At 33.0% G+C, this 26,303-nt stretch overlaps 1 protein-coding gene across 1 annotated transcript in view; it reads right to left on the reverse strand.

Annotated features, from left to right (window-relative positions):
* LOC129911313 (fringe glycosyltransferase) overlaps positions 1 to 19,414 on the reverse strand; it is a 129,333-nt gene extending 109,919 nt beyond the window's left edge. The window contains exon 1 of the mRNA XM_055989066.1: positions 18,746 to 19,414. Coding sequence (XP_055845041.1) covers positions 18,746 to 18,877 — 132 coding nt within the window. The 5' untranslated portion in view covers positions 18,878 to 19,414. The remainder of the gene's footprint in view (positions 1 to 18,745) is intronic.
* Between the last annotated feature and the right edge of the window lie 6,889 nt (positions 19,415 to 26,303).

Below are 26,303 nucleotides of genomic sequence, written 5' to 3' on the forward strand. Positions count from 1 at the left end.
ATCGGGATCTAATGGTGCCGAAGTTTAATTTATGTTTGGGTTGAATAAATTTTAAGGGTTAAGAGAAAAAAAGTTTTTTTTATTATTATTTTTAGATACTTTCTTTTTGTTTCATTTTGTTTTGCTTAAATTTTTATGAGAAGTGAAGAAGTAAAGAGGATTAAAAGTAAATGGAAAGAGTTTTGGGGTTAATTTTATAGAACACAGCTTTTAATTGTTGCATTTCATTAAGTCGTTGAGTGGGTTTGTTGTTAATCTCTGATGTTATTGAACCCTTTTTTCTTTTTATTTTTGGTTTAGTGTGAGGTTTGTTTATGGTGAATTAAATACAACAAAAGAAGGTATTTTCATTAATTGGTTTTATTGGCAAGGAGTTGAAACTTTGCCACAAAAGTTTCGTTTTAATGGAATTTGAATTTTTAAAGCGGAAGAACTGAAGAAAATCAATATTGGTGTTTATGGTCCTTCGAGCCGGATTTCTACATTTTAAATGCTTTTGAATGTGTAATAGTTCTATAAAAAATTTGGAATTGTCTTTCATTCTTCATTTCTTCACGAGAAATACTTTTAAATGCTTAAATATTCGTAAGAATTTGGTTCTTCAAGCCGGATTTTTTTACATGAAAGAGTTAAAAAGCGAAAAAAAAAATTCTACATTTGAAAAAAAAAAAAATAAAAAGTTCCATATCCGGGCGCCACATAATTTTTTTTTCTTTTCTTGTTAAATACATTTTTCAAGGTACAAATTGTATTATATTAATTTTACATTTTTTTAACATTCTTGATTCGTTTTACTTGATTTTCCTTTCATATTGTTTATTGCCGTTTCATTACCCGGGCGCCATTTTAAATAGACATTTCTTTCTTCTTTTGGGATCTATTTCTATTCCTCTATAGATTTTGTATGTATTTATTAACTATTCCTTATTCCATAAATTGTTTCAAATAAAAAAGTGAACTTATAATGCTTAACCCGGAACACCTTTTCTTGATTAAATTTTGTTAAACGTCAGTTGAAAAAAACATATATTTTCTTCTCTACTTTGTGTTGTGTTCTACTCAAAGTCAAAATTGAAAAAAACAAACCCTGAAAGCCAAAATGCTATCGGTAAAGATAATTTGTTTACATCATCAACCGTTTGAATTGGGAAATATTTCACCCATATCGGCCAAACCGACAACAACAAAAACAACATGACAACCTAAAGTGAAATAATTCCAACGGGCATAAAAGATGAAGTAACTACCAACCAGGTCTCATCTGATAATATGCGCGCTCGGGGAGTGAAAAACGTTCACTATCCAAACGTGTTGCATGGCTCCAAAGTGCGCGCAAGACTATCCAATTTAACTATACTCTATAAGCTCTTTCAATATGAATTTCACCTGCAATCATGGACACAAAACGTTAAAAGTGCCTAGATCCAATAATGAACCTCCGTCCATCCACACTTTAAGTGGCACGATATGGAGTATGGAGGGCAACACAGCAACAACAGCATATTCCCCGCAAATCAAATCGATCGTTGCGCGCGATCAAATTAACCCGGCAGCGAACTCATTTTCCTCGCAAGCAAACTCCATGTATAGAAAAATGCATCTACTATCTCTCTCACTCTTTTTGAGATGATGAAGTCTAAGCTAGAACTTCATTGCAGCTGACACATCGAGAATCAGAAAACGAGTGCAAATTACTTTACGGATGCTGCACTCTGCACACTCAAGCACAGAGCCCCCTGTGTGCACCATCAGCAACAGGTTTTCTTTACCCCGGGTGTGGTTTTGCCATCATCATCATCACATGACACATAGAGTACACAGAAGAGAAGGTAAGGTAGTAACCCATCATGCACTGTATTCTCCATTAGCACAACCTGGAAGCAAATACCGAATAGTTTCAACTTCAACCTGCTACGGTACTTGGTCGACTAAAAGCGAACAGGAACACCACATATTCATAACTCCTTTCGCCATCATCACCATCGCCAGCCATTGCCATATCTTGCCACACGAATGTGCTCTCACCTTTGGGCCATAAAATAGCATTATGTTACTTACATTTGGCGCTGCAGTCGCATAGTGAAATAGAAGGAACCTTCGAGCCATATTGCAACGCAGTGTGCATCAGAAAAGTTGCAACTTTAGCCTCAAGGTGGCAAGGTAGAGTGAAATTTTTCTTCTTAGAGTTGGGAGCCATGTGTAGCTCCTCGACTCGTTTATGCGGGATTCGCTTTTGAATTGATTTTTATAGCTCTATCCAGGTGGGATTAATTAGATTAGTTGTGTGTTGTTGTTGTTGTTACTGAAGTAGGCAACGTTTCTTTTCTTTCTTTTAAATCAAAAAGAAGAGAGAACGGGGGGGGGGGGGACATCCACATGGATGGATTTTCTCTCTGTACGATGCGCGCAAGCAACACACGAATAATAGGTCGTATCTCCTTTGAGGGCAAAATGGTTATGAAAAGAGGTGAATCTAAATGGAAGATTATCCTCTCTCTTGTGGGTATTATCGCCAGGTAAAAGGTTGTACAAGTTCATGGTTTTTATATGAAAAAAAAGGGATGCTTTCTGGACAGAAAATGGTATAAAAGACTAGCAGGTGAAGTTTGTAAGCGGTTGATGTCTGATGTGGACCTGGACATGGGCTATCTCTATATATTCTAACCTTATCTTTGCAGGTTTATGAAAATATGAAAAAAGTTAATAATTTCCTTGTAACAAAAATTTTATAGAGAACCATAAGCATCATCATCATTATCAAGAGAAGATTTAAAAAGAGATTTTTTAATGAGAATTAAAACTCAACCCGAGCAATGAATATACAAAACATTTTTACTACTATTTATGTTGATTATCTTCTTTTTTAGTTTTTTTTTTTAGAAAAAAAAAAAACAGTTTTACTGTGGAAAATTGCCAAAAGGATACTTGAGTTTATGGGACTTTTCTGTGGCATAGTAGATGGTACAGTTGAAAATTTTTGATATCCGGAACGATTGAGTTTCAGCAGGTTTTTAGTTAATTATATTACGGAACTCATAAAAGAAATTTTAATAACAAAAAGCATACTTTGCAGATCAGTTACAAATTACATTAAAATCACATTCCTCAAATCCATTTAAAACCTTTGGATTCAAAGAAATGTCAAAATGAGTCGGCAGAGTGAGACCAATGTGGATACCATCTATCAGAGTATGAAAATTTGCTGTTTGACAGATGTCAAAATGACATTAATGACCGCGATCAACGAAAGTTACTTTTGATGGTTAAAACCAGGGCCATTATTTAGGAAAATTAATTTTTAAAAACACATAATTCTGAAGTATCTTTATAAGCGAGCGAAACAAATTTTTGAAGTGATAATTATTCTTCGGCATTGATGTCAGAATGACATTTACCTAAATGTGCAGTATTTAAGGAAAACTCAAAATGTAAATGATATTTCTCCGAAACATCTAAATTCCACAACAAAGTGTGAGGATATGCTTTCCAAATTTCCAAGAAGAAGATAATTTAACTTTCGGTAAAGGCTAATGTAATCTTATTGTATAACAGTTTTTAAAGGCAACTTTGTCCATCACACTAGTTAAAACCACTGTTTTTTTTTTAAAGCAGTTTTTACACTCCGTGAGGTGCTATTGTAAATCATTAATTTTTTTGTATAACAGTGTATAACAGTTTAATATTTCATATTGAAGGTTTTTGAATGAACAACAACAACTTGTGTGTGTTACCACCAAGTTCATAGGCTGGAGTTATAGCTATTTCAAGGGGACCAACCCGATCATCAGACTCCTTTCAGTGGTGCTAAGTCAGTTTCCTAATTTATTCATATCTTTTTTTTATTTTCATTAAGAGCGAGATGCCATTCTGATCCGCACTCCTAATTTCATCTGCTATTCGAGTTACAAACTCTTATACTTTTTAAGGAACAACCTATCCATTGTGTTTTTTTTTTTAGAAAATACTGCAATTTACTACGTGTCTGATATGTTATCAAAAATGTAACAATTGCTATCAACTAAGCTTATTGATGTAATTTTATCTTTTCTGTCATTGAAAATTATATGGACAGCTGAAGTGGTCTTTTTGTATTAGATACAGTTCTCCAAATGTATTTTTTTTTCTGATAGTTATAGTTAAAAACACTGTTTCTTCGAAAAAAAAAAGATTTCCCACTGAGTTAGTAGCTTTTGTTTATCCCTCTAATTTGTCGTATAACTGTATAACAGTATATAATGGTATTACAGTATGATTTTTTTCTCTATCTTTTCTAACTTATTTTATATTTTTATTTTCACCATGGCATCTCACGCCATTGTGCGTTGCACTCCTAATTTAATCTTCAATTGATGTAAAAAAAACTGTTATACTCACTTCTTCAAACTTGCGTTACTATTTGGCAAAAACTCTGATGATTTTCAGAAATGACCGTGACGTTTCGGTGAATTTGTTTTAACACAGCTGGTTCAAAATTACTTTGAAGAGCACTTTTTTTTTACCTAAATTCATCAAATTCTTTTGACAATCAAATACTTCAATATTGACAGTAATGACAACTAAAATCATTACCCACAGATTCTTCTTCTTTTTCTGCAGAAAAAACACCCAGTACTCTCTATCTTTTGTTGCATAAATCCCCTACTGAATCATTGATGTGGAAAGTAGTAATGTCTAAATAGCGTGCAACTGTGCGTAAAATAAAAATTCTTCCAAATCCGCATCATAAAAGGCATGCCGCTACTATCCCATCCCATCGACACATTCAAAAACCATGATGCAAAAATGTATCCCTACAATTATTTGTTAATAATCATTTGCCCAGATTGTGCAACAACACACAACTCAAACTCAACTCATTCCAATTTAATAATATCAATTTAAGCGGAAAACCACTTCGCTTTTAAAGTGACTTAAATTATGAGGTCATACAACTTTAAATCGAAATAAATACAATTCTCCAACACATATACAGATACTTGCTGAAAAAAAAGCAAACGAAAAAAAAAATATGAAAACAAATTCTGGGCGCCCAATTAATTTCAATAAATTTGTTTACTGCGCACACAATTTTCCAGCTAAATACTCAAATAGCAACATACAAACTGGATAACTATGACCACCACAAGCTGTATAGGAGCATTATAGAGCGAAGCACCCAGCAGCAGCATGTCCGCTCACAATTATTGCCAGTCGGCCATATCTCGTCGAGTGGACATTCAATTCGATTAGCGTGGTGCTCATATCTATTAGTTGGTGTAACTGCGAATTGGAAATTATGTACCGCACATTCTAAAACCAAAAAAGTAGAGTTACATAGAGCTACTGTTGCGAGCTGGTTGGAAATCTCTTACTTGGAACTCTGCCCTCTTGTATACCTCTTATACACGCTCCAACTTAATCGAAGCCTGTAGAAAATGGCAAACTGAGTCATTGAATTTGCGGGTAAGCAGCGTTACAGTCGCCGATGATGCATATAAATTCAAATGGCTCGATGGCGATAGCCATGAAGTGTCTGTCCGTGTGTGTCACCTCGGAGGAGCAAATCCTGCCTTTGGTCTCATTTCAGTCTAGGATTTGGAGTTGATACTTATTTTTTGATGGGTTATCGCTATGCTCCAGAGAGCGTGAGTTATTTACTCTTTCATTGCCACAGCAACATTACAATAACGCGACGCGACTCAATATCGCCGCGACTAACTCGTCTCCGATTGTGTCGTGTGTGGAAGAAGGAGTTCTCGTTTTGTAAAACGTGTAGGTAGATCCCGGTGGTAAATTAATTGCGATCCACTGGAGCGGATAAGGGCTGCCGTAACGGCGCAAAACACATCCAAATTCGTAAGTAGGCGAAGAAGGATTGCGTTACGCGTGCACCATAAAGAGTGATGGGCGAGGATATCATATGAAGTTATACCAAAAAGAATAAGAAAGAATATTCTTCGCCCGCAGAAAGTGGGCGAATACGGCAGACACACATTGGGCGGGATAATTTATTTTCATCAAAAAACCCTTGAAGTGGATTTATCGGGGATAAAATAAGTCTACACAGGGCTTATAGGGGACTTTGCTTCTATAATATTTGTGTGTGTGAATAATGTAAAGTGTTAATATAATTTTGGACATATTTTTTTTTCGAATTTTGTATTTATCTTTCAACCCAAGAGTTTTTTGTTTTTTGCGTTCATTTAAGTGAACGTGTTTTTCGGAGCCTACATTTTCATAGGGGATAGGTAGATAGATAGTGTTAAATTGCTTAGGAAGCAAAATACGTGTTTGTCTTATAGAAGGTCTCCGGGAGCGCCTTCTACTTTTTTTGTTATCTACTTGCTTTGAAATTGATTGATGGAAATAGATTTACCACATCACATGTAGCAGGCTCTCTTTCGGTCCTCTCTGTATAACTGGCATAATATACAAAAGTGTTTAACCGCCATACGAGATAAGATTGATTGGTTCTAGGTTTTTTGTATAAGAATATTATATCAAATGGGTTAGTTTATAAGAAGCTATATTGTATGTTATGCTTAAGGCATTTTGAAAATGTTTATTTAAGGCACTGATGGGAATAAAATTAAAACAGATTTATAAGGGTGCGTGGAGCGCGTATTATATAGACTAATTTAACTTAATAATAAATGACCGCACCTACATGTGAAATAGAACCCATGATGGAAATAGACACAAGAGTGATTGGTGTGTTTAATTAAAGAGACGCTGTCTATGGAACATATGAATCTTGTCAAAAATAATTTAAGTGACAAAATTAATTTCATACCTACAATGTATTTATAGCTAAGTCAACGAATTCAAGCTCTGGAGATTACAGAGTTTTCTTCTTTCTCAGATAGTAAGGCTGTATACGATTTCAATCTGTAACCGTTTTTATTATATCGTGTTGTATTTTTATCAATATAACAATTTGATAATAACCGAAACCCATTTTAAAAAAAATTATTAAATGGCGCCCGGGCTAGGAACGAAGAAAGAAAAAAGAATATTTAAGGCGCGTTAGTGTATAATAAACGATTTGCAAATAAACAATTTGCAGATGGTAAGCCCAAATAAATTGTTTCCTAAGTGAGATAAATTTATTTAAAAAAAATATTTTTTTAAATGGCGCCCGGCTGGATGACCCTTACTTACTTAGATGTAGCCAACAAGGCCTCTACTATTTTATATTAGCCTCGACAAATTAAAGTGCATTTGTACCTTTTTTTCCACGTTTGGCACCACTTAAAAAAAAAAGTATAAAGCAATTCGCGTTGGGCGCCACTTAACAAAAAAAATTGTTTCTAACCTTAAACTGATTATGCTGTTGTTCCTTACCTTGAGCCAGTACACCATATTGTCATTGTTTTCTCATTTTATTTTGCAAGTTATTCTAGTTTTATTTTTTTAACCTTTTATAAATGTCACATTCGTACCTATGTATGTAAGCTTTCTTAAATGATAGCAGCCATTTTTAATTTTGTTAATCAAAATGTATGATGTTTTTAACTAACTCAAAACCCGTTGGATTTCAAAAATCTAAAAGTGTTATACCAATTTATTAATTAGTGTGAACATTAAGTTATCTACTAGTAATTTCTAGCCAAACCGACATTTAACCCATCAACAACTGCTGAATAGTCGTTGACGAGTTAGTTGAAATTTTCTTTTAAGGTTGTCAAACCTAACATTTTTAATCTTCGCATAAACATAGGATTAAAAAACTTTCCAACAACTTATAGCAACAGCAAACAAAAAAAAAGAAACAAGCTTCAATTAAGAGTCTTTTCATTAAAGACACCTTTTAAGTTAACACCAAAACTCAGATCTTCACATCGTTCAAACCCACGGAAAAACAAAAAAACACAATTGTTTATTTATTCAATATAGTCACTGACTTAATTTTATTTATTTTTAGTTTTCAGGTTTTAACTTAAATTTTATTTTATTCTCAAGAAAACAACAAAGCTTCCGACATGGCCATTTTATTGCTTCGCTACTGTTATAGCTATCGAAAAAAATAACAATGCTACTGTAATTTTCACCTAGTCCAATCCAATCAAGACCCATCATAAGCTTCTCCAGAACTCAAGTCTAATTCTAAAAAGGCTACCTTAAAATTACTCTCAAAACATAGTTCGAATGTAGGTTTTCTTAAATGACAACATTGCGCTTATAGATAGATACATTTCCATTTGACTTTAGGAACCAAAAATGAACATGAGCTCCTAATGAGCCAGTTTGACCATTTGCATTCCATAATCATTCCATTTACATATAAATTGTTGGTTAAAACAAATTTCCCAGCCATCATCATCATCAGACAGTAGGTATAAGTAAAGTAATCAATGAAATGAAAGCCTCCCGTTAATTCGGCCTTAACCTAATATATGATCGACAAATATTCTATTGCCAACATCACTTGGAATATTTTCGAATCCAAAAATTTATATTCTCCCCCGACGCACATTCCCAAAATCATTCTTAAGTAAATTAACCATGTCGAATGGTGTAGCATCAACATCATCAGATCATCATCAAGAGTGTCATAAAAATCGGTCAATAGCAGAATTGTGATACCCATTGTCCGAGAGGATAAGTTTTTTTGTTCGATGCACAATGACACTACTTCTCACTCAAAAAAGACCCTCGAAAACCCACTCAATCTTGTCATGTATGTTTTTCGTTTTTAAATAATACTCCTGTTCATTTTAAAAGGAACCAAAAACCGGTAATATTGTTTCTTCCCGATTTCTTCTTAAAAGCAGGTGACCCCGACTTGTGAATGGGATCAGTGGGCTTCTGGTAGTTATAATGATGTGATCACATCATCTTACATGAATTTCCAATAAAAATTTAAATTAAACCCTGAAAACTGTTATATTCGAGAGGATACTTTGAATCAAATTAACGTTAATTATTCAAAATAATGCCTTCGATTGTTGTGTTTTCGATAAATTAATTGCTTTTGTCTGCTAAATTTATTGCCAAAATGGTGAATTCGAGCAAAAAATATCGAACAAGACCCAACTGTCAAACCCTCGCTGAGCCCAAATGACAGATGATTACCGCTATAACTTGGCGGTTCATTCAAATGACACATTCACAAGATCGACAACATGATGTAGTAGCTGATGATCTTTCTCGACTATTATAGCATCTATTAGCATTTAAATCGATTAATTTGGCAAATTTTTGTCCAATTTAAATCCACAAATTGAATTAAATTTGCATTTGCCAAATCCGGCCATGTTTTTTTTATGAAGTTATGGCTTGGAATATACAACTTGTCAATGTGAAACATTAACAAATATTTTCGATTAGTTTTGAAAGCTTTTTGCAATTAAATTAAAAACAAGCTAGACACCTCTCCTCCTACATTTTGACGTGGTTTAACTATTGTCAAATTATTCAAATTTGATCGAAAAGAATAAAAATATCATGTTCGATTCAAATTGCGCCCACTAAATTAAAATGTATTGGTATTTCATTTTGTGTCAAAGTCAATTAATATGGAAATTTTTTTTGGGAATATAAATTTATTTATTTTTTTTTTTTCTATTAAATAAATTGCACTGCTCTCTTTTTTGTTTTTCGATTAAACAATGGGAGGAGGTGATTTAAATTAATAACTAGCTTTATTGTGGTTAAGGAATAAAGATTCATATCTATCAGGTTTTTTTTTTTTTAATTTAAAGTCATCAGTGCCAATTTAAATTTATTTGTTATTAATATAAAAAAAAAATATAATTTTGCATTCTGAACTGGAATATAAGCGTCTAATTTGTCTGAGCGATAGCAATCGGTGACATTTTATTTTTTTTATAATTAGTGGATTTGGAAGTTATTATATGATAGTGATTTAGATATATTTAAATTTGGTGACTTATGAATGTTTTGTTTAAAATTTATTATAGTTCAATTAACGAACATCGTTTTGGAACATTTTAGCTGTTTTGGTTTTTTTGGTTGATGGAAGGTTTTGACATTTGTAAATTTTGTATCAAATAAATATGTTTTAACTGCTGTATTGACCTTTAATGAAAAGACAAATAATTTTAGAACATTTTTAACACAAATTCGCAAAATACTTGACTTTTAACATTTTTATTATTTTTACCCGGGTTTTCTAGTTTTAACATTTCTTCGGAAAGAACAACAAGATACTCAAGAGTCTCTCGGAAAGAACAACAAGATGCTTGTTCTTTCTGATAAAAGAAAATATTTGATTTTGAATATGTATATAATATTTTTACCCGGGCGCCATTCTGCAGATTTTCAAGTTTTAACATTCTTTAGAGAAAAGTGTTGAAAATCATTAGCTGAGCAAACTAAACAATAGCATCCCTAAGAATTCTTCCAAACATATTGAACAAGGATATCATCTTTGTTCTTTGGTGACATATTGATCAAAACCGGGTCTGGGGGACCAATAAAGATTAAAACGACTTTTCTTATAGTTTTCAATGTTCTTAATTGAAGTTGTGAGACTGTATTGATAGTTAATAGTTTGGAACCATTGTTTGGTCCTTTTTTTAAGTGGCACCCAATGTGCATCCATTTTATTTTTATTTTTTTTTTTTTTGAAAAAGTGTTGACTAATCTTTTTGTAAATAAGACATTAAGGTGCGATCATTGCCTTGCCGAGACCGGTGTTTTTCGTCATCTGCGATTTACGGTGGTGACAACCATAAATGTCAAGTGGCGCCCTTCTTCTTGAAGTTTTCGGAACTCCCCAGTAGACTTTAGTCATAAGATACAAAGCAAAATAAGAACCCTATTTACCCATGTTTCCATTATGGATTTAAACACTACGTATACGTATCAATCAAACAATTTTTATAGGAAGTATATTGTGTGCATTAGAAATGGTTCTATACAATAATTTCTTTATGAATTCCCAAATAATAAACTACTCCTGTAGTGATTACATCAATAACACACTACTAAACTGTCATAATCCCTCGTATTTTAGTCATCATTTTTTTGCTTTGCTATAAAAAATTAGTAACAGCAACAAAAAAAAAATCAATTTCATACAACAAAACACATTTATATACAAACGCACAACACTAAGCGCCATCTCAACTCATCGCGCCGCCAAGCCATTATCATCATGTATCGTTTCATATCCAAGAGTTTTCAAAAGCCTTTACTCAACCTACAATACAAAATCCCGCGCTATAACCAACCAAGACCAACCAAGACCAACCAACACCAAATGAAGACACTTATTCTTGATCTCTTGTTGCAAATTGGCAAAAGCGACATGAAAATTATCTGAAAAATTTCGATAAGACCGCATTACTTAGCGCTCGTCCAACAGCACCCAATAACACCATCCACATAACATGGCAATGGCAGCATTCCGCATCCGATGAACACTCTCAACACAACACACACAGAATCTTAGACTTAAGTAAGAAAAAAAAAAAAAACATAAAAAAAGACAAGACTTTAGCGAAGATTATAACAACAACAACAAGAAAAAAAAGAAGCAATGTGGAAGATGCTTGTTTTACCATGATCTTCAATGCAAGAAGCAGTCGACCGAACCAAAAGACACAACACGAAGACTGCATAAGATGATGACGATGGTCTTCGTCGTCCTCGTCGGTCGCATCAATATCTTCTTCATTCCACATTTTGATGGCCAATGGCGCAAAATAAAACCAGACATCTACTTTTGATGTCGAGCTTTTAAAGTGGCCTTCACGTAATTACCACCAACTTGAATCGTGACTATGTACCCAGCAAAGACTTTGTGGACGATCGATGACGAGGAACATAGAAAAATTCGGATATTACATGGAATCTCTCTGTCTGAATGATTAAATCCAAGTGTCATTTATGACATTTTCATTCATATTTTGACAGTTCAAATTTAAAGAATTTCACTAATATTTTAAACGAACTAATCTAAGAACCATCAATCTGTCAATATTGACAGATAAAGCTTTCCATATGCAAAATGGTGTCATATTTGACAGCTGTTTTTTAATGAGCCATATTTGATAGATGAACCAAGTGATGATTACATTTTGAAGTAAGAGTAGGAGATATGAACACCATTCTGACAGATACAACACAGTGGGGTAATTAAGTTAGTTCTCCAATAGACTAGACGATTGGCAATTATTATTTTTTTAAAATTTTGATCCTAAGTGGGCTGTAGGTCTGTCTTGGTAATTTTAATAAATTTCGTCGACGTTTCGGGCGTGATTACACCCTTCTTCAGGACTCTAAAAAATTTAATTCTAAAAATACTAAACAAATTAAAATCTATACTTACAATATTTTAAAATAATAAATTTTAAGATGTTTCTTAAAATTTGTGGTTGTTAGTTTTCTGGTATCTCTTTTATATTTTTGTAAATATTTCAAAATTCAAAAATTGAAGCCTTGAAAAAGACGTTTCAATTAATCGAATTTCAAAATAATGAAATCTAAATTTCACATTTGATAAGAAAATCAAAATTTGACTTTCAAAATCAAAAACGATCTTCAGAAATCAGGTCAAATATAAAATTTAGCCTAAAATATTTCTATGAACAAATTGGCTATATATACTGCTTAGTCCTTCGCAATCTGATCGCCTATTAACCGTATTATTAGTATTTAAAATATGCAACATTTCCAATAACATACGTTTACTATAGTGTTTTTCTGTCTGTAAAATGTCAACATTGTTATAGTCTGGCCTATGTCCTTCATCTATACAATGTAAAGCTAATGCTGTTTTTTGTGAATGTCCGCTATTTATGTCTGATCTGTGACCAGCTAAACGATTTTTTAGCTTTTGCATAGAAGTTCCTACATAAACGGAAGGACAATGGTTTATTCCGTCACCTAAGCATTTTATCTTATAGACAATATTTGATCTTTCACTTTTCAAAAATTCACCTTTTAAATTTGAAAACAATGAACTTCTTAAGATATTTGACGATTTAAAAGCTAAACGAACATTGTCTTTATTTCTTATGGGGGCATTTAAAATTCTATTTGAAAGACCTGGAATGTATAGAATACTTTTGTATGAAAACTGTGTAACATTTGTTACTAAATTAGTTTGAACCACGGGATTGAAATATTGATTCAATATTGTTCTTATTATTTTTAATGGAAAGGAGTTAGAAAGTAAAGTATTGGTAATTATTTTTATGTTTTTTTGACGAAAGACAATGTCACTGATATCCAATACTCTGTTAACAAAATTTTTTTGCTGTGTTGATAATAACATGCTTCGGCTGTTTTGAATTAAAATTAATAAGACGACCTGAAGATGTTGGTTTTTTATACCAATCAAACACTAATCTATTATTTTTTCTTTTCACTAACACATCAAGATAAGGAAGTTCTCCGTTATTTTCTAACTCAACAGTAAACTGAATTTTTGGATGAAAGGAATTTAAGGCAATTAGAGTTGAACTAACATGATTCGATTTGAGAATAATAAAAATGTCATCGACATATTTTGTAATTAGCTTTGGTTTATTTGGAATTTTATCAAATACGCTATCTAATAATGCTTCCATTACGATATCTGCTAATATTGGAGAAGCAGGACTTCCCATAGGAACTCCTTGTTTTTGTTGATAAAATATTTTATCATATTCCAAATAATTGTTGTCGATTACACAGAATCGCAAGATTTCTAAGAATTTTAATTTTGGAATTCTTGTATGATCTTTGATAATATTCCAACTTTTTTCAACCAATTCTAGAGCCAATTGAATAGGAATATTGGTGAATAATGAAACAACATCAAAAGAAACTAAAACATGGTCTTGTTCTAAAACAACTGGTGAGACTGTTGAAATGAACGATGATGCATTTTTTACGTTATATTTAGAGTTAACAGTAATGTTATTTAAAATTTTAACTAGGTATTTAGATAACTGATAACACGGAACATTCATAGAAGAACAAATTGGTCTTAGAGGCATGTTTTGTTTATGAATTTTAGGTAATCCATAGATTTTAGGACTATTAGCAGTATATGTCGTCATATTCTTCTTTTCATATTCATTAATGAAATTATTAGTGAACAAGTACTTAACTAGATTATTATTGCGACTTTGAACCTTATTTGTGGGGTCACTTCTCAAAATTGTATAAGTGTTCCTGTCAGCCATCATATCTTTCATTTTATCAACATAAGTTATTTTTTCTATTGCTACCGTAACATTGCCTTTGTCAGCTGGAACAATTAAAATTACCAAGACAGACCTACAGCCCACTTAGGATCAAAATTTTGATTGAAAAAAGGTCACGAAAATAGGATAAATTGGCAATTATTATTATTATCGGTCCACTTTTGGGGTGACAGACACATGCGGAAGACTCTTTACTCTTCTGGCTCTGGTGGATATAAATTAACTGGACGAATGGAATTTATTTTCCGCCTCTGTTGTTGTCGCTCTGGACTTGTATTTAATTACTTTTCGTAGGCGTATCGATGGTGTTCGGTATAGTTACTTGTCACATAAATTGAAGTTTTACTCGACGGACTTTCATCGTCGTCGTTGTATCCTTGTGGATGCTGTACAGTACTTCGAACTCGAACCATCATCATCGCCATCAATTGTAGATAGTAGAACAGTTGTTGTTGGTAGGTACATACCCTTAATGTCACATCCACTTTTGTGTGTGCGCCAAATTAATGGCAGAATATTCATTTACATTTGGGGGATCGAATGCTAATTGACAGAAGGAAGGTTTGGCATTCAATTTGTGTTGACGCGTGTATATATTTGTGTAATGCATACGCACGACATACAAGCTCCTGACGTTTATTTGGACTGTAATGGGATTTGATAATTAGTTTGAGATAAGTCAGACAGACAGCTTGTAACTCTAAACTGAATGCTGGCTGAATTGTGGGTGCACCTTTACCTGTCAATATTGACAGATACAAATAGAAGTTTTATTTAATAAACAACGATGTACGAGTATTATGGATGTTGTTTTTCATTTTTTTAAGAAATTACATAAATGTAAACGATACCTTAATTTCTAATTCAATAAAATTTGTTATTTTGACTTAAAATAATCTCATCAAAATTTATTGATATCCTAAGGCGATATAACCATTTAGCATACAATACGTCATATAGAGTCGCCACTTTGCTGTGAGTGTTACCAAAACAAAACTTGTAGCCTGGGCTACAACTCTTGAGTCTTGAGTATAGACTAAGTCCATAACAAAAAATGAAACAAAACTTTTTTTAAAAAAATAAATTTGTAGATTGAAAAGCTTGGGGGCATTTTGTCTGCGTTTTGACCACTTAACTCCAAAGAGTTATTGCAAATTAACACGATTTGGTTTGAATTTTTCGTGGTTTTCATACACATGATGGGCGTTGTTGCATATGTGAATGTGGGTAATGTAACGTGGTCGTGAAAAATGTTACAGAAACTATTTTTCATGCAAGAGAAGGAGAACCAGTTGGATCGTAGATAATATGTAAATCATATAAAGTCTAGTTTAAGTCAGTCTGAGTGTGTATAATGATCGTGATATTACTCTGGAAATAGGTTTTTATTATTATTTAGTTAGCTATACGATGACGATATGTTGAAATAAAAAGTTGTACTAGTTATTAAGCACAAAAACAATTGGAAAAACTCTACTTAACGTCCTTGATTTACAACCATGTAGTAGTCATGAGAACAGAAATAAAGGTGCAACTTGTTTACAAAAATTGTTTCATTAGAATTAGTTAACTGGTTTAATATATAAGTACTATTAGTTGGTTGGTATGGTATATGATTCATTAAAATTATCGGAAAATAGAAAGTCTAATCTATTTTTATATTAAAGCTGTTTTCGCTAAGTCGACTGTTAAGCCGGATCCAACTTTAATATTTGAGAATGCTGTTCATTTAAATTAGACTTTGTTTTGTTAAACTATGTAAATCTGTTATTCCAAGTAAGTATGGGAGTTTTAAGTAGAAGGAACAATAAATTAGAACGTATTGCAAAAGCAACTATGTTTTTTGATAATACTCTAGACCTTACAAAAGTTATGCACGAGGTTCTGGAGTACAAACTGCAATCAATTTAAATGACTTCCTCTTGAGACAAAAGTCATGAACTAAGAATTTTGATTCAAATATACAGTAGCTTTACAAGTATTCTATCAAATTATAATCTCAAAATAATTTCAAGGAAAAAATAAGTTTAAAAATATAAACTGAATAGTTCATGTTTTGTGTTTTCCGCTAGAGGGTATCATTTTATAAAACATTTTACATTCCTTAACAAGTGGGCACGTAAAAAGTTCTAAGAAAACCTCATTTATTTATTTTCGCCTAAAAATATTTTTTACCTTTAGACTATTAGAATAAGGATAAATGAATTAAAATTCGTGTTTAGTGTCTTACATGCACTTAAATCCTCATTTTTAACCCAAAGGTTCTTTTTTGCTAGTATAAAACCAGCAAAATTGAACCAAAACTCCTTTTTTTATTTTTGGTTTTTTGTAAACATTTTCATACCTTTTTGTCTTAAATCAAGGTACGAGACACTTAACTAAAATTTATTACGCAACCAAGTTGGGTCAACGCGAACCGTTTAAAAGACAGTTATGGCTTGGTTTTATTTTTTAGTTAAAAACAAAATTAATTTAATAATATTTTGTAAACAGAATATTTGTATCCTTATTTCTTACATGCTATTTGCTAACGTGCGTCGTTTGGTTCTTTCCAGTCCGAAAAGTTATGAAATAATCCACTATACGTTAAAATGGGTCTACAAGGTAGGACAAATCAATTAACTGACCAGATAAACCAAAATTCTTAAGAATTAAAGAAATTTTGAACAATCGATAAATCGGTCATTGTTTTTGTTCACACTGTGTCAAGCGATTCTATTTTCTTTAACGCCGTCCCCCATATTATTAGATATCAGACTGAAAACCAATTTGCATTACTTTTAAAAGTATTAAAAGTCATATTCAGAAAATAAAGCGTATGAACCATATTTCTAACGGATTTTTCAAGACCCAACTGGTTTAAATTGTGTAGCAAAAAAACAAAATACACGGTTTTCCTTCAATTATTTCGCATATATTGGCTGAATTCATAAACTCAACGCTACGATTCCATCGCTGCTTTTTTTTGTTTGGTTAAAAAGCACTTTGATAGAAAATATTTTAATAATTCTAATTTTCTGTTAACAACAAATGAAAGGATTTATTAAAATCAAGATAATTTTTTTTTGAAGAAGAAGCTTTTGACTTGTAGATTTTTAATAATTGCTCATTCAAAAATTAACTTTTTAAGAATAAGTTATTATCAACTTTGCATGTTTATGAGTTTGAAGTCATAAATAAATTTACCATATCCATAGCACAAATCATATGTCAACAGTGTGGAAATGATATGCGAAACCAAATTTTCAACACAATATTGAGATTGACAATCAAGTAAAGAATTCTAACTTGATTACATTTTGACATGCAGAAATTGAAACATTTTTGTTTCACCAGGACATATTTCCTTCTACCTGCTATCTTTCTGGTGAGAACACGACTTATGATTTTTAAAACAAAAGTTTTTTTCGATTCCACCGGCAGAATTTTTTAATAACGTTTGAGGTGACTTACAAGTTTTATTTCTATCATTCACTTTATAACTACTCTTTAACAGAAAACTTTGAGGTTGAACCCAAATTTAATAAAATCTGCTATCAGTTACGATAAAATGCTAATTCGAGTTTCGTTAAATAAAACTCAATTTTTTTTTTATTTTAAATCAAAAGTAACACATGTCGTGGTCCATATGTGTAGATAAATTTTAACAAATTCCCCCTAAAAAAAAATGCCCATTTATCAAAGTCAACTCATCAAAAAACCATCTTTACCTACTTCAATTACGGCAAAATGATTTTTCAACAACATTTTGTAGATAGGTAAGAGATTTATATATTTTTTACAAATCCAATTGGTAGGTAAAACTAGCTAGATTGAAACTAAAAAAAAAAAAAAACTGGAATTTTTTCCTCACAAAATATCCATTTATTTGAATATCATCCATATACGCCCCCATATAACCCTCTAGAATCCATAAACAAATAAAAAATCCTATATTCCCCCGAAAAAACAAAAAAAAAGTTGTTATTATGCACACAATAAATCTGCAAACCGACCGAGTGAACGACAGTGAAAAATAAATTTGGAAAAAAAAAATACAAAATAATATATTTCGTGTATAATCTTCCATAAAAATCCGACAGGCAAAAATGTTGTATTCATGAATTTGCTCGCTAGCTGGCTTGCAGACGTGGAGACGAGAACGGACGGGACTCGTAGTCAGCGCAACCATACGACAAATTCTGCCCACAGCCGCCCGTGACAAAAGTCCTCAAAAAAAAACAATCGAGTCGAAGTCGTCGTTAAAACAAAAAAAAAACAACAAAAAATTGCAAACAAAAAAAAATCTACTGGAAATGCATGTGGCATGTCCCGTGTGTGCAACACCCACATATGGAATGACAAAAGCCGACAGGCATATAAAAAAATGGCGCACAACCAGCGCCCAAAACAAAAACGAACATTGCCGTTTACGCAAAAAACAATGCATGATGTTCGCGTTCACGGTTAAAACAAAAAACAAAAAAAAACTATCTGCATGCGAAAAAATATTTATTTCTCCAAAAGTATTTGCATGTCAATAAATTCAAAATTTCGCATTGTTTTGTGTTCTCCCTTTTCCCCCTTCGCATGATGGCAGACGGAAAGGGAAACTCTCAACTCACCTGGATGCCTGGACCGGGATATCCGTAGGCCGTTTGATATAGCACCAAAGTGGTATAGACAATTACCACAGCGAGTGTCATTGCTTGCAGAATGCGCTTGTATCGTTGCGGCAATGACAGCGTTATGCTCATTATTTAATAAAATTTAGCAATTTTAGAATTTTTGTTTGCAAATGCCTCCCCACGACGAAGCATGCTCCTGTTTCATTAACTTTTCACTCAAAATTTCAATTTAAAATTCACAATAGGTAATAATTCTCACTTCAGAGGGCGGGCGAAACAAAAAGTAGTAGTTTGACAGATGAAACAATGACAAACAGACCGTTAATATGCAACAATTTTATTTTTCTTTTTGTTTCGTTCACAATAATAAAATAAATTGATTGATTGAAATGAAACTAGCTCGAGGCAATTTTTCACTTAAAACTCATTTAAACCGCGAATGGAATTGTTTTGATTGATAAATTATTGTGATATAATAGCTCGATCTCATGCAAAAAAAAAATTATGCGTCTGTGATATATAAATGCGCTGATACACTTCTTTTAGTTTGATCGTGTGTCGAATGGGAAATCACGTAAAGAACATACAAGAAATTGGTTTTGGAAACTTGGAGAAAACTACCGTGAACACTCCCGCCACATTCAAATAATACGAGTCGACTGATCGTCTCGAGTCTCGTTGAGTTCGCTGCTACCTCGAAGACCTCGCGCATTGATCGACTGATCTAGTTGGAAGAAAGAGAAGGGAATATGAAAAAGAGATGGTTATAGGGTTTCCTATTGGAATTCCGGGTAGATCACTATCGACGTCAACAGGTTTCTCTCTTTCCTTCTGTTTACATTTTGATATTGCTTTGGTTTGTTTTTGTTTGTTTTGTTGTTGTTTTTATGCGTTTTTCTATTTTGCGATTATTTTTTGTGTGTTTTTGTTGTTGGAAAAGGATGGAAGCGGAAAGCAAGTGACTTGCTTTTGATGTCATTTTTGACCGGCATTTCTATTGTTTACTCTGTCTTTTTCTCTCTCTCTCTATCTGTCTCTTGTTATAGTTTTGTTGTTGGTAAAATTGTTGTTTTTCCTTTTTAAGATCTCATTTTAATCATATTTTTCGCTTGCTTTCTCTCTTTTGTTGTTTTTGTTTTGTTGGTTTTGTATTTTTTTTTTTTTTTGATCTGTTGCCGAGGACATTACGGCGACACACGCTTTTCAATTTTCCGGTGAATAAGAAAAATGTGCTTGCTAAGGAAAAAAAAATATAAAAATAAAAACTATGCATATTGTGAATTACTTCTACACACGGAGGGTCAACAAACGATAAAGGTACGATGACACCTTTGTGTTTTCTATGACATAGGCATTATTATTATAATCAGATGGATGACAGGTTCATGTGCGCTTTTGTTGTTGTTGCTGGTGGATAGGTGAAGTTGTGTGTATTTAAAAATAAAAATGAAGAATTGCTAGAAGAAGATTAAATCAATTATTCTTGTCAGGTTGGAGGAGTTAAACATGGCTCAGGGTTAATAATTATGACTTCTCGTTAGTTTTAGATGTTCTTTTTATTTTGGTTTGTTGGTATTTTTTTGTTTTTGTATGAAAGTTAAGAAGGATTTATTGCATTGAAGCGTGTGAGTAATGGAATTTGTTTTTAGAAAATAACAGGTGGACTGCTTTTCGGTGTAGGAGAACGAAGTTTGTTTTGTTTTATTTAAGTTGTGTTATGACAATTTTGACAGTGGTAGAAATGAAGTCCTGGGTTTAACTGAGCTTAGTATAAAGAAAGATACCTTTGAACAAGTGAGAGGTACACACATACCTAGGAAAATAAGCTACTTTTAATTTTTTTGTGAGTTTGGTCAGTTATTTAACCAAAACTTAAGAAAGAACTAATAGCAGCTTAGTTTAATAATATTTGTGATCGAATGGTTTACAATCTATAGAAAAAAAAAAGATATACAAAATTGGGATCGATTTCTGATTTAAAGGAAAAAGTATATTTAATCCTATATGTCGAATAGTGCTTTCGTGTTGACGATTAAAACATGTAAATATCCCAGTTTTTAACTGTATAGACACTCTTTCGCTTATTTTCCCTGAACTCTGCCTCAAATATATTTCTGGTCGAGTTTCTATGTTTGAAATCAATCAAAATTGAATTTAGAGAAAAATAAAATAAAATTACGTATACACCGTGGTGAACATTTTTTATTCAAGAATATCAACTGAATTGTAGGCATGTTTTCAGCTAAAAAATCACATTTTCATTTCCAGTTGTAAATTTTGTATCTGTCACAATAAGGCACATGAAAAAAAAAGTGAAGAAAAACGGAGAAAAAATAAGTTAGCTAAAATTTAGCGCGATCTCATTACTAGGCTTATTGAAAAATATAAAAGATACAAAAATTCGAATTTTTAGAGTTATGTATTTCAAAAAGCCATATCTTTGTTCAAAATGTTTATTTCAGAGTGATTGATTTGAATTTTTTTTATTTCAATAACTAAAGACGAACCATTTCAAGTGATGTAATGAAAAGATATGTTAAAAAACCGATTCGATTCTTCTGATTGTTCTTTTGACTTGGAAACATTTTTCTTCACTTAATTGCCATGCGGACCGGATATTTAGGTCCAATTTCGATTTTAATTAAAGTTTTTGTGCATAATTTTCTTAAATTAATACAAATAATAGTAGGTAATTTCTGAAAAAAAAAAAAAAAAAATAGAAATATTTTTTGAACCGATATTATGGTATCTGCCATAGACCCGTTTTTTTTACTTGCGATATAGGTACTATAGGGCAAGTTTAGGATTCGTAAAAAAAATCGAACTCGAGATAACAATTTTACATGACAGTACGATGATGGAGAATGCCAAAAAAGTGGGTCCGGCAATTCTGTCTGTCTGTCTGTCTGTCTGTCTGTCTGTCTGTCTGTCTGTCTGTCTGTCTGTCTGTCTGTCTGTCTGTCTGTCTGTCTGTCTGTCTGTCTGTCTGTCTGTCTGTCTGTCTGTCTGTCTGTCTGTCTGTCTGTCTGTCTGTCTGTCTGTCTGTCTGTCTGTCTGTCTGTCTGTCTGTCTGTCTGTCTGTCTGTCTGTCTGTCTGTCTGTCTGTCTGTCTGTCTGTCTGTCTGTCTGTCTGTCTGTCTGTCTGTCTGTCTGTCTGTCTGTCTGTCTGTCTGTCTGTCTGTCTGTCTGTCTGTCTGTCTGTCTGTCTGTCTGTCTGTCTGTCTGTCTGTCTGTCTGTCTGTCTGTCTGTCTGTCTGTCTGTCTGTCTGTCTGTCTGTCTGTCTGTCTGTCTGTCTGTCTGTCTGTCTGTCTGTCTGTCTGTCTGTCTGTCTGTCTGTCTGTCTGTCTGTCTGTCTGTCTGTCTGTCTGTCTGTCTGTCTGTCTGTCTGTCTGTCTGTCTGTCTGTCTGTCTGTCTGTCTGTCTGTCTGTCTGTCTGTCTGTCTGTCTGTCTGTCTGTCTGTCTGTCTGTCTGTCTGTCTGTCTGTCTGTCTGTCTGTCTGTCTGTCTGTCTGTCTGTCTGTCGGTCTGTCTGTCTGTCTGTCTGTCTGTCTGTCTGTCTGTCTGTCTGTCTGTCTGTCTGTCTGTCTGTCTGTCTGTCTGTCTGTCTGTCTGTCTGTCTGTCTGTCTGTCTGTCTGTCTGTCTGTCTGTCTGTCTGTCTGTCTGTCTGTCTGTCTGTCTGTCTGTCTGTCTGTCTGTCTGTCTGTCTGTCTGTCTGTCTGTCTGTCTGTCTGTCTGTCTGTCTGTCTGTCTGTCTGTCTGTCTGTCTGTCTGTCTGTCTGTCTGTCTGTCTGTCTGTCTGTCTGTCTGTCTGTCTGTCTGTCTGTCTGTCTGTCTGTCTGTCTGTCTGTCTGTCTGTCTGTCTGTCTGTCTGTCTGTCTGTCTGTCTGTCTGTCTGTCTGTCTGTCTGTCTGTCTGTCTGTCTGTCTGTCTGTCTGTCAGTCTGTCTGTCTGTCTGTCAGTCTGTCTGTCTGTCTGTATGTACCTCGAGCTACAGCCTAAACTATTCGAGTGATTTTGTTCAAACTTGGTAGTTAAGAGTTTTGGGGACAAATTGAAATTTAACGGAAATAGAAAAGTTAATTTTTTTCAAAAACGGCTCTAACGATTTTTATTAAAATTTTTGAGTGTAGTAGTACACATAAGAGCCAACTTTCTAAATAAAAAAAATATGTTTTTTAAAGTTATTAACGGTACCTGTCATATAACGGTTTTTTTTATTTATGAATATCTCGTTCAAGAATACCCCGATTTCAACGAAATTTTTAATACATAATAGTTTAGGTAAAGGTAATGTTAAAAATTTAGAAAATTTTCAAAAAACTCATTTTTGGATTTTTAAAAAATATTTCAAATTTTTTTTTTGAAAAATCTATTTTTTGAAAACGTGTTTATGAAAAATTTTGAAATTTCGTTTTTATGCGTAAATAAATTTTTCCTTCAAAATGGCATACCAACTTTTTTTTTGAAAAATGTTAGAAAATTTTTTATATATAAAAAAAATATTTTTTTAAAAAACGGGTCTAACGATTTTCGAAAAAAAATTTCTAAAAATTCCCTTCTATACAAGAAGTAAACTGGCATACTTGGTTTTTTTGTGAAAGATCATTTAAAACGATATTTAATTAATTATAAAAAACAGATTTTATTTTTTTTTATTTCTTGAAAATATAAAATTTTAAATTTTCTTAATTTTCTTGAATAAAAAGCTTTAACATTAGAGTAACTTAAAGCATAAGAGCAAGTACGTGCGACCCCAGTCGTGCATTTTATTATTTCTGAATTGCTCGTAAACGTCTAAACTGATTTCAACTAAAATTTGTATAGGTGCATTTGGTTATTTTTTTTTAATATTTTTATTTTTTTTTTTTTTTTGTGAAAGAAAAAGCAGTTTTTTGAAAAAAAAAAAAAACAAAACGACTCTCACTATCTTTATTTTTTTTCTAAAATATTTTTTTATGTATACAAGAAATAAAATGTCATACTTCTGCACATGGTCATTCAAAACGATGTTAGCAATGCCTTAAAAATTAAAATTATAATAATTTTTTTTTTTCATTCAAATATTATACTTTAGGAGCTAATTTTACTATAAGAGCATGTTCGTGAGTGTAACGCAGGGATAACTTTACTTCTGGTATATTTAACTTTATTTCTGGTATATTTATCTATATTATGATTAAATATATGTGGGTTCCATAAGATAAATTATTCCTGGGGTTATTTTTTCTATGTGGTGCATTTAATTTGTGTGCGATTAATGGCTTCACTTCAACATACCATTGATATATCCATTAAAAAAACAAACCAAACAGTATTATGCACTTTTGCTCTAAACGCTCTATTTACCCTTTTATATTATTGCATTGTCTCTATAAAGAATTAAAAATAAAATTTGAACAAAAATACTATGGTATTGATGTAAGTACTAAAACAATTTTTACTTTAAACTTAGAATCAGGACATCTTTTACAAAAATGTCTTGGTTCGAAGGCATTTTTTCTTTGAAAACGATTGATATTACCGTGTGTTCTCATTCCAACGATTTGTGATAAAATAACAAATCGATCAACAATTTCTCAAACTATTTGCTAGCGGTTCCGGCCAAAAAAAGGCGTTCAAACATATATGTATGTATGTAAATGTGTACAACCAGAAATATTTTGGAATTTTTATATTATCGGACTTCAAGTAAAAGAGAAGGCAAAAAATGCCATCAGACCCAATTTCAAAGTGATTTTAGGAATTCATTAAAACATTTTTCAAAACTTCATTGACTGAAAATCAAAAACATTGGAATTTCCTCATCATCAGGAGAAAATTTTTTTTGAATATTTTCGAAGAGTTTTGAATACATTAATGCGCCGTAATTCGACCCCTGAACTACATAGAAACACAAAGTGAAAAAAGTACAAAAAAGTTTCAAATTTGTCAAATAATTTTAATATTTTAATGTCACATCAATAAATTTGTTTTTGTTATTTTGTACTTTTGTTAACTGTTTGTACTTTTTTTCTTTTGTGCTTCGATGTAGTTCAGGCTTAATTCTAAAACTTAAACTCATCCAAAATTCAAAAACGATTTTTTTGTATTAATGAAAATTACAGGCAAATGTGCATTATATAGCTGAAGTTGAAGCTGATTTTTTGAAACTCCTGGAATGTCGTCATCTTGATTTCAAAACAAAAACATTTATCAATTTTTTGTAAAAAATTCTTAAAAATGTCATTAAGGAGACGTTATCTTAGCAAACTTCACTAAAGAGTTCAGACACGCTTATAAGGATTCATTTCAAAGTATACCTTTTCTGAACCCCCTTAATCCGTTCACTCTCTTAGTAATTTGCAATTGTGCATGCAGCTGCACCAATTTCCATCTCTAGAGGGGCTAGCTGCCCTCTGTGTATTTGCCATATATGCATATCGCATCCTTTCACTTCGCTCCAAATTGTCTCTAGAGGGTCCTCGTAATTCTGCTGTCTTTTCGTTTGGACCCATTTGAATTGAATCAGCATTCGTATACGATGAAGGTATGGTATACAACCCAACAAACCATCGACGACGCCCATTGTCGTATTTGGTTTTCTGACTTGGCGAGTTCGCCTTATCTTCCACTCGCCATATCTCGTTAAGGTAAAAACATAGCTCTACAAAAGAAAAAGGCCATTCCAAACCAAGACCCAAGAGTATCCAATGCCCATTTGGTTTTTTGTTATGCCTCTTGAATGGGTTTTGTCTTGGGGTTTTTTTTCTGCTGCCTTCTCTATCTGCATCCTGAAATTGGAAATTGCACTGCTTCCATTGTCTCAGTAATCAGAAGACTATAAAGCTATACGCGATGCAACGACGGACGGAGGAGTAGGTAGGTTATATGCAATGCAAGCAGCCTGGGGATATGAGGCTCGTGCACTCGGCACACTGCCAACTGCATGATCTTGTAAATTGTCAGCCGGCCGGCGCGGCAGCGCTCCATACTTATTCATATCTCCATTCCTTTTGGGTGCACCTCTACCTCTCTATAATATGCTGCTGGTGTTTACCTCTCTATAATATGCTGCTGGTGTTCTTTTTCTGTTTTCTAGCTCCAATCCCCCTTCTTCCCGAATACACATATACTCAAGCCCTGTGGTTAGGCGTGTCCCTATGCTTTTATAGAACGAAAAAGTATCTACGAACACATACCTTTTGCGAGATTGCACGATCGTTTTTCACTTCCATCAAAAGGTGAGCTCGAATTGCCATAAGAACTGTGGGACGATGGAGACGAAGCCTTTTTTCTGTAGCAGCAACAGCGTTAGAATGGGAGCATCGCATAGCACATAGAGATGCTGCAATGCCAGGGCTAGAGATCCATCATCGAGATATACTTGTAAATCGCAAGCTTCGATGCTGTAGGCGGTCGATATCGTAGGTATAGTCAAGTCAAGTCTGTGTCTGTATTTGCTGGTTCGGACTTGAAGCGATGCACTTTTTGGATCATGATGAAGCTTGGGCGATATAAATAATTGTCCTGATGCCGAGGATCTGATAGTGTTTTAGTGCAAAAGGAAACAAGAT

The sequence above is a fragment of the Episyrphus balteatus genome, chromosome 2, assembly GCF_945859705.1.
Source record: "Episyrphus balteatus chromosome 2, idEpiBalt1.1, whole genome shotgun sequence".
Classification (NCBI taxonomy): domain Eukaryota; kingdom Metazoa; phylum Arthropoda; class Insecta; order Diptera; family Syrphidae; genus Episyrphus; species Episyrphus balteatus.